Source organism: Puma concolor, chromosome C2 (genome assembly GCF_028749965.1).
Source record: "Puma concolor isolate L17-30 chromosome C2, mPumCon1.1.hap2, whole genome shotgun sequence".
NCBI lineage: Eukaryota > Metazoa > Chordata > Mammalia > Carnivora > Felidae > Puma > Puma concolor.
The window spans coordinates 131287185-131299690 of NC_141675.1; the positions used below are offsets into that span (position 1 = coordinate 131287185).

General features: G+C 37.1%; 1 protein-coding gene across 7 annotated transcripts in view; it reads left to right on the plus strand.

Moving 5' to 3' along the window:
* Positions 1-11574, plus strand: part of LOC112850296 (ATP-binding cassette sub-family C member 2-like) — an 89591-nt gene extending 78017 nt beyond the window's left edge. For 5 of the 7 annotated variants that reach the window (XM_025913942.2, XM_086675751.1, XM_086675747.1 and 2 more), the window contains 6 exons: positions 1078-1179; positions 4656-4799; positions 7376-7534; positions 8804-8970; positions 9914-10108; positions 10471-11574. In XM_025913942.2, coding sequence (XP_025769727.1) covers positions 1078-1179; positions 4656-4799; positions 7376-7534; positions 8804-8970; positions 9914-10108; positions 10471-10597 — 894 coding nt within the window. In that variant the 3' untranslated portion in view covers positions 10598-11574. The remainder of the gene's footprint in view (positions 1-1077; positions 1180-4655; positions 4800-7375; positions 7535-8803; positions 8971-9913; positions 10109-10470) is intronic. The other 2 variants (XM_086675752.1, XM_086675748.1) reach the window with 2 other exon arrangements.
* Positions 11575-12506: the final 932 nt, after the last annotated feature.

Consider the following 12506-nt stretch of genomic DNA (forward strand, 5'->3'; position numbering starts at 1 on the left):
TTCTTGTTCTCCTATCTTTATGGATTTATAGCATGTAACGGGGCGGCGGGGGGGGGGGGGGGGGGGGGCTCTTTCCACTGTGGCCTGCCAATCCAGTTTGCCCAGTCTAACCAAGGAGATAATGCAAACTCTGGGGAGAGTACATGCTCTCCTTCTTTGCTTATAAGTTTTTCCCTAATAAGCCCTATTTTATATTACATTGAAAAGTACTAGTGGTATGAGTGTGTTCTTGCCCTCTTTGTAAAATAGAATATTCCTTAAATTACTTAGTATAATTACATATTATTAGAGGATAAGTCTAGATGATGTGGGTACTTGCCCTTCATCCCTTATCCAAAAACCTTAATTAAGGCCAGTTGCATTTCAGAATTCAGAACTTAGTCTTGTAGAAAGGAAATAATGACACATATACCATAGTCAAGGTCTGGGGCAGAATCCCATAATCAAACTACTTGCTTTGCAGTAAAATATATGAATGTTTACTCTAAGTGGGTTCAGTAAAGACTTTAAAGAGCCCCATGTCAGTTCAAGTCAGGTTGGCCATCAAATGATTTGGCAGCAAACTTAAGGAAAAACTGAACTAACAAGAGTTGTTTGACGTCCAGAATTAGGCTTGAATTACCTCCTGTACTTGTGGGTAGGGTGAGAAGAAAGTAGAGTTTAAAAAAAAAGAGGAGACAAGAGTGGTCAAGGGTTAGGAGATTCCTGCTTCCAGTGAATCCTGCCAAAGGTAATGTTATTCACAACTTTTTTCTCACTTGGGACGTACATTTCTTGAGGCACATCTCATCAGTCTTGGTATCCACCGTTCCTCACGCTAAGTATGGACTCCTTCAATACCTGCTGAACTATATTCATTCTATCTTCTGCCAAAAAAACATTGTTTGTATTGATCAGTTTAACATAAAGAAACACTTGTGTGCATGTGTATAAATATATTTACTTCTAAAGTTGTTAAATAATCAGAAGAGAGAAAAGTACATGAAAACTATGAAAAGTGAAAGTGTATAAAGTATGATTAATATTATGTAAAATACTAAAGAACCAGTCAGTAAGCTCTTGGGTTTTTCCCTCCAGATTACTCAATCTCTGAATTTTTGGGTAAGGAAAGCTTGTGAAATTGAAACCAATGCAGTTTCCATTGAAAGAGTTTGTGAATATGAAAATATGGGTAAAGAGGTAAGCACTCCTAAATAACCAATAAAGAGATGCAGGATTGAGATATTGTAGTGCACCTTGAATTGACATTTAAAAAAAATTTTGGTTGGCTCACTAGGTTAAGTGTCCAACTTCGGCCCAGCTCATGATCTCAGAGTTTGTGAGTTCAAGCCCTGCGTCAGGGTCTGTGCTGACAGCTTGGGGCCTGAAGCCTGCTTCTGATTCTGTCTCCCTCTCTCTCTTTGCCCCCAACCCCTGCCCCACTCACACTATGTCTCTCTCTCTATCTCAAAAATAACTAAATGTTTAAAAAAATAAAATAAAAAAATAAATTTTAAACAAAGCCTACCTTTCCAAATTCATGTTTTAATATTCAGCATTTCAATAAAATTAAAACCCAATGTATTATGGAATACACCATTATTTTATATATCACAAAAATAGAAGAAAAGACCACAGATAACTAAATTAGGATAATACATAAAATGTAAGATACATTTGTAAAATGTAAGATATATAACATTTGTTATGTTATAAAAATGAAATATGATTACTTGTTTTTAGAAGGCACAATGATTTGTCCTCTACCAACGTAGAGTAAAATATGCAATCTAAGATTATAACTTTGTGAGGATTTTATGTTGAGAAAGGTGTATTAATATAGTGCTCTCATAATTAAAGCCTGTGCAATTTTTAAATTAACTATATATTTATTGCTTATGCCTTCTGTTTCATTTACTCATCATTAGCATCTCTGCACATGGGAAGGAGGAGGAGAATAAATCAGTCTGTTTTCTTTCCTTTAATTAGTTATAATTTAGACAAGAGAAGAATTGGGGGTGCCTGGGTGGCTCCGTCAATTAAGCACCTGACCCTTGATTTCAGCTCAGGTCATGATCTCAAGATTCCTGAGTTTGATCCCAGTATTAGGCTCTGTGTTGGTGGTACAGATCCTGCTTTGGATTCCTTCTCTCTCTCTCTCTCTCTCTCTGCTTCCCCCCCCCCCCCACTCTCTCTCTCTCAAAAATAAATAAACTTAAGAAAGAAGTAGAAAAATTAACACTCTGTCTCTCTCTCTCTGTCTCTCAAAAATTAATAAACATTAAAAGAAAGTTTTTAAAGGGGGTCCTTGGGTAGCTCAGTCACTTAAGCATCCAACTTCGACCCAGGTCATGATCTCACAGTTTGTGAGTTTGAGCCCTGTATTGGGCTCTGTGCTGACAGCTCAGAGCCTGGAGCCGGCTTCAAACTCTGTGTCTCCTTTTCTCTCTGCCCTTTCCTCTCCTGTTCTCTCTCTCTCTCTCTCTCTCTCTCTCTCTCTCTCTCTCTCAAACATAAATAAACATTTAAAAAATTTTTTTGAAGAGTAGAAGAATTAGACTATTGACAGTATAATATTTGAGATATCAGTGTATTTTACTAATCTGATTTACTTCTGTCTCCCAGTTCCATGAATTAACAAGGCAGATGTTATAGTTGACTTGAGTTTCTGTATCTTCTTCAGTCCACCTGTAAAGGTATCTGAATCTTCATGAAACATTCCTCTTTTGCTCATGTCTCTCAGGAAGAGGTGTCCCTCCTCCAAATAGAAAACCTGAGTTTCTACTTGTATTTTTGGTAATATTTGTTCATTTTTTCTCTCAGATGTTGCTTCATTAACCACTTCCTTTAATTCCTACGTATCAGTCCCCTGACCCCCTTGCCTCTCTTAACCTACAAACATGCTAAAATATTGTCAACAGCCTGGAGCTCCTGGGTGGCTCAGTAGGTCAAGCATCCGGACTCTTGATTTCAGCTCAGGTCATCATCTCACAACTAGAAGCCCCATATTGGGCTGGGAACTGACAGTGAGGGGCCTGCTTGGAGTTCTCTCTCTCCCTCTCTCTCTGCCCCTCCCTGCCTCTCTATCTCAAAATAAATAAACTTAAAAAATTTTAATATCTATATCCTCCATCTCTACCTAAACTTTGATTCTTCTCTAGAGTCTTCCTCAGGTCTTAACCTCTTTTTTCACACATGGTTCATGGAAGGTTAATCTACCTTCACAACCTCCAATTATCAGTATTCAGTTTGCTCAGCCTATTGCCACTGTATCATTTTATTGTTTTCTGTATTTTCTAAATATTTGTATAAATATTTTTATAAGTAAACTTTTTATATGTATAAATGTTATATATATATTCTTTTCATATTGTAAAAAACAATAAAATGTGTGTGAATACACACATAACACACCCACACCCACACATTTTTAAAACAAAATCATCTTTATGTGGGGTGGTTGGGTGGCTCAGTCCATTAAGCACCCAACTCTTGGGTTTGTCTCAGGTCATGATCTTACGGTTCCTGGGTTCAAGTCTCGAGTCAGGCTCTGTGCTGACAGTGAGGAGCCTGCTTGGGATTCTCTCTCTTCCTCTCTCTCTGCCCTTTCCCCCACTTGCATGCACTCTTTCTCTCAAAATAAATAAATAGACATTAAAAAAAATCATCTTTATGTAATTTGGTAACTCAAGTTATAAAACCTCTTGACATGCAAGAAGTAAACTGTCCAGATAATTCTGTTTATCTCTCTGTAGCCCACGTTGTCTGCACTTTTTGCAGCAGAATTCTTTGGAATAGCCTGTACTTCTCTCATCCTACTTTGGACTCACTCCAAACAGGCTTTTAATTCCACCACTTCACTGAACCTGCCCTTGGAGATCACCCGTGGTCTCCTTTCAGGCCTCCCTTGACCTGATCCATCATCTGACACTGGGCATCACTCCCTCTCATGAAAGCACTGCACCTCCCCACCAGACATCACACTCTCCTGCGTGTTCTTCCGCTTCCTCCTGTTCCCCCAACATCCCAGGCAGTCCCTGTCTCAGGACCTCAGCACGTGTTGTTAGGTGCCTGCCAGGAAAGTGATTCAACCCATATCCCAACAGCTTGTTCTCATATCTTGTCCAACCGAGCCTTTCCTAACCACCCTACTTAAAAATCACACCACCTCTAACTTGCCTATCTCCCGTCTTCCAAAGCTTTATCACTGTTTAGCATTTTGCATATGCTATGTGATTCTTTCTGTCCCTTCCCAGCAGGCTGTATGCTCTGTAAAGGCAAGAATTTGTGTCTGTTTTGCTCACTGCTGAATCTCCAGCAACTAAAGCACTGACTAGCATAGTAAATACTCAGTATTTGGGCAATGAATGAATGCCAAACTGTCCTCATCTCAGCTGCAATTTCAAATAGATTACCTTCAGCTCCTTTGTAGGGTTTAAGAAGACTCTTCTTAATAACTGGATAGGGAGTGGGAAGCCTGGTTACCTCTAAAAATTTATTTCTAAGCTTTCTTATAACTAGATGAGAAGTTTTATGCCGGCAATATTTAAAACTGTACTCAGGAGATCATAATATCCACAAATGTTTTCCATCACTTGTGTTTTTTATGCATGGTAATTATTTTTAGAGGGAAAGGTACTTTTATTGTAGTTATTGTAATCTTTCTTTGTTTCAAGGCACCCTGGATAATGTCTAAAAGGCCTCCAGCACAATGGCCCAACAAAGGAATAGTGGAATTTATTAATTATCAGGCTCGATACCGAGATGATCTTGGTTTAGCATTACAAGATATCACTTTCCAGACTCATGGAGAAGAGAAGGTACCATATACATTTCATAAGTTTCACTCTCCTTTTTATCTGAAAGTATTCATTGTTAAGGTCCAAGTTTAATACAGTACGGAATAGAAGATGGTCTTTTGTTCAAATTTCATATAAAAGTATTAAACTCAACTGTTTGCTATATATAGAATAAAATTTCCTCTTTTAAAAAAGGTATTTTTAGGGGGGCGCCTGGGTGGCGCAGTCGGTTAAGCGTCCGACTTCAGCCAGGTCATGATCTCGCGGTCTGTGAGTTCGAGCCCCGCGTCAGGCTCTGGGCTGATGGCTCAGAGCCTGGAGCCTGTTTCCGATTCTGTGTCTCCCTCCTCTCTGCCCCTCCCCTGTTCATGCTCTGTCTCTCTCTGTCCCAAAAATAAATAAACATTGAAGAAAAAAAAAAAAGGTATTTTTAGGGGAATCTGAGTGGCTCAGTTGCTTAAGCATCATACTCTTGATTTTAGCTCAGGTCATGATCTCACAGTTTTGTGAGTTCAAGCCCCACATCAAGCTCTTCACTGGCAATGTGGAGCCTGCTTGGGATTCTCTCTCTCTGCCCCTCCCCGACTCATTCTCTCTCTTTCTCAAAATAAATAAATAAACTTTAAAAAAGGTATTTTTAAATTGTGCATACTATATTATGAAACATGATTTTAGTGTACGTTTTATTTATTCATTTATTTTTGCATGTGGTTGGAACACCTAAGATGTACTGTCTTAGCAAATTTCAAGTATACAATACAGTACTCTTAACTATAGTTAGCTCACTGTACTTTACATCCCTAGAACACGTTCTTGTTATTCATCTGAAAGTTTATGCCCTTTGACCAACATCTTCCCATTTAGCCCACTCCTCAGTCCCTGGTATCTACCATTTACCCTGTGGTACTACAAGTTTGACTTGTAGATTCCATGTATAAGCAAGATCATACAGTATTTGTCTTTCTCCATATAGCTTATTCCCCTTAGCAGAATGTCCACCAGGTTCATCTATGTTGCCACAAATGGTAGGATTCCCTTTCTTTTTATGGCTGAATAGTATTCCAGTGTGTGTGTGTGTGTGTGTGTGTGTGTGTGTGTGTGTGTGTGTGTACATTTTCTTTATCCATTCTTCTATGGACACTTTGGTTGTTTCCATATGTTGGCTATTGGGAATATGAACATGGGAGTGCAGATTTCAATTCAAGATACTAATTTTATTTCCTTTGGATATATACCCAGTAGTAGTGTACTATTATTTTTACTTCCTCTATTAGGTAAAGAGTGATAATAAGACAATAAAATTAAGTTACCTGAAATATAGTAAATTCATAGGAGAGAATATCTGTATAGTCAATGACATGTTTTCCAGCATTACTAGTGAGATGGGAAAATACTTGAGATGTAATTTGATTAATAAAAACTATATACAAAACTGTTGATACTATATCAATTTTCTGTTTTAAAAAAGCAAACAGGTAAACACATTAGCAAAAATCCTAGAACAGTTGTAAAACATAAATAGTAGTTCTCTTCAGGTGACAGGATTATAAATAGTTTCTACTTCTATAGTTTTTCCCATAGTGTTGAAAATGTTTTATCAAAACATATTATTTCCCTAGACAGAAAGATTTTACAAATAAGTGAAAGTAAAAAAAAAATGAACAAAAAATTAACGGCAGTGGCCCATTTTTTCTTTTACAGACCTGGCTTTTGTAACCCCAGCCATCTCTTTTTCTAAATGTCTAAACCAGGTCCACTGCATAACATCAAGGACAAAAAAATGTCTTTGGAACAAATGAAATCACTGTGGAATTTTGATTATGCCAATTAATTTAACGGATTCCTGATTTTTCTGGCATAGAGTGTCAGATTTAAGATCTTTTATCAGGGAAAACCAACCTCCGTAATGTTTTCTCTGCCTTATGTTCCCATTAACACCAAAGTACAAATCAACACCCAGAGGAATTGCTTCAGTCCTCGTGGTCAAAGGAATATCTGCAATCATTTGCTATTTATGACAAGGTGATTATTTTGTCCAGGAATCCAAGATCCTACATGTTATCTGTGGCCACCTTCTATAGTTTTAGTGCAGTACCTGTTTTGATACACCAAGGGAATTTGCAAACATTCCTTTGGATTTGCTATTCTTCTGGCAAAGGGTTCCTGTTCCCTTTGTTCCCTTTGTTTGTTTGTCCCTCGGGGGGCAAGGAGAGTTAGAGAAGCCTCATTTTGAAAGTCCCAAGAAAACCACCCCATTATCAGAGTCATCTTTGGCCACACTCTTAATGGCTAGTCCCAGGATAGGTCAGGGGTGGTCTGCTCCTCCTGGGGCTGCTGGCGTGTTTTGGTTATGTGGTTATTAAATAACTCAAAAGTAGAGAAAATATACATTTTAACCTGAGCCTTTCCCATGAGTAATGAGTGTCTGGGTAAAGACTTATCCTTACAGTCCACATTACATATTCCATGCCAGTCAGGGTTATTCTGGTTGGCAAAATTAAATCCCGCTGACCTGACAGTGTATCTGTTGTCAGTGCAAAAGCCCCAGTCCCTTACAAAAACCACAGTGCAAACTGCCCATGATCATTTTATTGCAGATTGGAATTGTGGGACGGACTGGAGCAGGCAAATCAACACTTTCAAATTGCCTATTTAGAATTGTGGAAAGATCAGGAGGCAAAATTATTATCGATGGAATTGACATATCAACTATTGGACTTCATGACCTTCGGGGCAAACTTAATATTATTCCACAGGTAAAGCCTGTTTTGTCAGTAGACTTTCTTAACTCCCTCTAAATAAACTTCTTCTTCTTTTTTTTTAGTGTGTTCCTTCCAAGCATCTAAATTCATTTTTCAAAGTCAGAGCATTTTAGATGTGTTATGAAATATCACTACATAACTGAATCCTATTAAACATTCTTACTGTAAAGTATTTTTCCTAAATGCATTTATCTATTTGAAAAACTGGCACATTGCTTTACAAGTTCCCTTCATAATAGTAAATGCAAATAAAATTTGAATGAAGTGGATCTCAGACTGAAACACACATTGGTATTTTTTGGAAGAAAAAAAATTACAAAAGCTCTTGCTTAGTTGGTAGAGTGAGTGTAGAATTTTGCCTCTTTTGATTTGAAATTTAAACACATTTTAAAAGATGAAAAGAATAATAATTCGGTTAGATCATTTTTTCAAGTCCTTTGATTTGTCTCTCTGTGGCATCAAAGGAACTTGATCATTAACAAGTATGCAAATTGGCTCAAGAATATGCCCCTGTAGTCAAAGATGACTTATTCAGTTGTTTGAGAGATTTAAGCTGAGCATTTATGAGATATCTTTGTATTACCTTCTAAAAATATCTTAAAATACTTTAATCTCTTTGTCATATTATTTAGACATATGCCTCTATTCATGAATTTACTTCAAAAGCAAATTTGAATGGAATTCTTGCAGGGAAAAAATTAATGAAGAAAAGAGATATTAGTCATTCCTCTCTTAAAAGTAAATACAGATGTAGTAAAATATACAGTTTCACCAGGCATGTTGGTAAGTTGGAAAGAGCATGGACTTGTCCTATTTGAATTCTACCCAACCACTTACCTTCTGTGTCTTTGGACAATTTAGACAAGCATTCTTTTGAACCTCCAGGTCACTACCTGTAAAATGGGAGTATGGACTTCCATCTTTCTGGAAGATGATTGATAACATTATGTCCATACTATAGTTTGCATTTATTCAATTCTGTGTTATCTTATATCTCTGACCGAATGGCAGCTGTCATCATCATTATTATTATGGCTAGTATTGACATTGTTAAGGAGAAAGATGATCAGGAAATTGAAAATGATTCAATCTCACTTATAGCTTATTCTGATTGTCTTCTGCTTTTGTTTTCAATATAATGAATTTTATAACTATTTAGGTCAATCATTTTGCTTTTTCCTTGTTTATTTTCTGAATCTAATTTTTTAATGTATCTATGCATCATGTGACAATGAGATTACTGGTGATGATTTTATTCTCTAGGATCCTGTTTTATTTTCTGGAACCCTCCAAATGAACCTGGATCCCTTAGACAAGTATTCTGATTGCCAGCTGTGGGAGGTGCTAGAACTGTGTCACTTAAAAGAGTTTGTGCAGTCCCTTCCCAGGAAGCTGTTGCATGAGATTTCAGAGGGTGGTGAAAACCTCAGGTAAGCTGCTAAGAACAAAGCTTGGTCCGGTTATTCATTCCAAGGCTCCTTAGGAACTTTGAGTTAGCCTCAAAGGGAAGTCGCTCCTGAGTTGCCAGAGACCTCCTTTGGTCTATTCGGAGCACACTATTGCTGATTCCCTCTAGGGAAGAGGTACAAGGAATAAAATGCTGGTGAAAGGAAGAAAGGGCGGGGGGAAGGAACAATACAGTATGAAAAGTCATATTTAATTGACTCTTCTTTTATAAAGACTCCTACTCGAATAACTTCCTAAAAATGTTGTAAAGGGCTCCTTTTTTCTTCCTTGCGGTTTGATGACCAATGACAGTCCCTTTCATGTGATCAGACATAAGGAAAGAGAACTAGATCCTCCATGTGATCAGAGACATAAGAGAACTAGATCCCCTCAAGCCCTGCGCTGCATGACTCAGCCTCTTGGTTGCTCTCTCCCTGCCTCTGTTTCTGCCACACTGGCCCCCTTGCTGTTTCCTGAACATGCCTAGCCAGCCCTTGACTGCCTCAGGGATTTTGCATCTTCTGTTCCCTTTGCCAGGAACAAGTTTCCACTGGAAATCTGCGTGGCTCAGTCTCCCCTTCCTAAGGGTCTCAAAATAAAAGGCAACTTCCTCAATCCAGTGAGGGTTTCTTTGGCAGGCCCATCTAATGTTCACCCCATGCCCACTCTCTATACCCTCCCTTCCTGTGTGCTTGAATTCTTCTTATTACTATGCATTTTACTCATTTATCATGTTTATTTTTTCTGTCCACCCATAAGAATATAAACTCCACATTGAGATTTTTGTCTCTTTTGACAAAATAAATATTTCTTGAATAAATGAATGTGTGGCTTAGAAAGTGAATTGCAATGTAATCAGAATTACAGAACAGGAAGTGTGTAGCCATAAAGTCCACTGTAGAAGTTATTTTACTATTTTTTTAACAGCGTTGGACAACGGCAGCTTGTCTGTCTTGCTCGTGCTTTGCTTCGAAAAACAAAAATTCTCATCTTGGATGAGGCAACAGCTTCCATCGATTTTGAGACTGATAACCTGGTGCAGACCACAGTCAGGAAGGAGTTTTCCGATTGTACCATCCTGACGATTGCTCACAGATTGCATTCTATCATTGATTCTGATAGGTATGCTTTGTTTTCAGAAATAAAACATCTCTCTATATCTCTATAGAGATAGCCACTGAATACACTAAAATACTGATTGCCATTAATAATTTTACCTGTGCTGAAAACAGTTGTTTTCTGAAACAACTAGAAGAATATGCTAATCCTGACAGAATATTAGAAAACTGGATATACTTCTTGAGTTCCGTGGTTCCCATATTTTGTAGTGACATAACTCACTAGGTAATCTAAACTTTACTTTATCAAGAAAAAGAAAAAGAAAAAGAAAAAGAAAAAGAAAAAGAAAAAGAAAAAGAAAAAGAAAAAAAGGTGAACTGGAAAACTGATTATAATTACCTGACTGGGTTCTTTTCACATTGCAGGGTACTTGTTCTAGACTCTGGAAGGATTACAGAATTTGGAACACCACAGAATTTGATATGCCAGAAAGGACTTTTCTTTGAAATGCTAACAGAAGCTGGAATAACACAAGATTCAGTGACAAAATAATGATTTTAGCTGTGTATTGGTTACACTCAATAAAAAATAAGTTAGTATTTAAAAAAATGACAAGGAGCAGTGCACAAAGACAGGCCCTTAGCTACATGTTGGCATAAATATCGATAAGCATCATATTTCTAACTTTCCTGGGCTGTACCCAAACTTCTCTGTTCCATTCCTGCCCTCTGGAATATCGGCCTGCTCCACAGTGCCCAATGTGCTACATGCCATTTGTCCTTTAAAATCTCTGAGTTCATCCAGGAGTCACCTTCTCTGTGACATGTCCCCTGATATTCCCCTCTGTTCTCCAGTCTGATCCAGCTGCCCCATTTCTGTGCCCTCACCATCCCCACGTGCATACCCAGGTACCATGGCAGGGACTCTATTTCAGTTATTTTAGTCTGTCTTCCCACTAATGCTACTTAAAGGCAAGTACCCAGTTTCAGTTGTCTTTGTATGTGAAGTTCCTAGCATAGTGATTTTCATACAGTTGATACCCAACAAATGTTTGAAGAATGAATGACTTGGCATTTTCAAGTATATGATACAGGTATTTATAGACATACATAATATATGCTGAGCTACTGGACAGTATATAAAATGATGGAGGAATCACAAAAAATATTAAGAGTTATTCAGTTGATTTTGGAAATAGTGATTGTATATTAACTGAATTTTCTGGTGTGCTTTATTTAAAAAAATATTTTTACTATTGACTTTGAATTAAAAAATGGTATTTTCTATGCAACATTATACTTTTGGTTGGGTTAACCTCAGTGACATATATCAGATGGTATACATTCACAAGAAGATTGTTGATTTGTAATACTAATCATATTTTGAAGGACTTTTTAATTTAGTAGTTTTATGTAACACAAGCAATATTATTTCTCTGAGTTGCCCTTCAAATTTGAAGTATTTAAATTTTAATGGCATTTTCCTTTCAAGATGGTTTTAATAAAATATTTTAACATGTTCTTGAAAAACCATCAATTATTTCTTTTATTCACTTTTTCTCCTTCCTACAGCCATGTACAACCTAGCTTCATCCCAACAGGTATTTATGAAAATTTGCTTTAGGTTATAAAACCCTAGATTATCTAAAGCCTCCTTCCATTAGAATGGAAGCCACTAGAGGTGTTTTCCTGTCTTTACAATCCCTGAAGAGTCAACCACTATATTTTGTACTCAGTAAACAATGAATAAATATCTGTTGAATTCCATTAAGAAAGGGATCTAGACTCTTCAACAAATGATGGTGGGGACACTGGATAGCTACCTACAAAAGAATGAAACTGGACTACTTTCTTTCACCATACACAAAAATAAACTCAAAATAGATTAAAGACCTAAATATGAGACCTGAAATCTAATGTTTTCTTAGAAGAAAACATAATAATTTCTTGGACATTGGCCTAGGATTGTTATTCTAGATATGTCTCCTTAACCAGGGAAACAAAAGCAAAAATAAACTATTGGGAGATTTTGCATACTAAAGGAAACCATTAACAAAACATCAGGCAAACTACTGAATGGGAGAGATATTTCCAAATGATATATCTGATAAAGGGTTAATATCGAAAATATATAAAGAACGTATACAACTCAACACCAAGAAAATGAGTATACTGATTAAAAATGGGCAGAGTACCTGAATAGACATTTTTCCAAAGAGGACATATACATGGCCAACAGAGACATGAAAAGAGGCCCAACATCATTCATTATCAGGGAAATGCAAATCAAAATGTTACACCTGTCATAATGGCTAAAATCAAAAACACAAGAAATAACAAGGTTGGCAAGAATGTGAAGGAAAAGGAACTCTGTGGTGGGAATGCAAATTGGTGCAGCCACTGTGGAAAACAGAATGAGGTTCCTCAAAAAATTAAAAATATAATTACCATATCATCCGGTA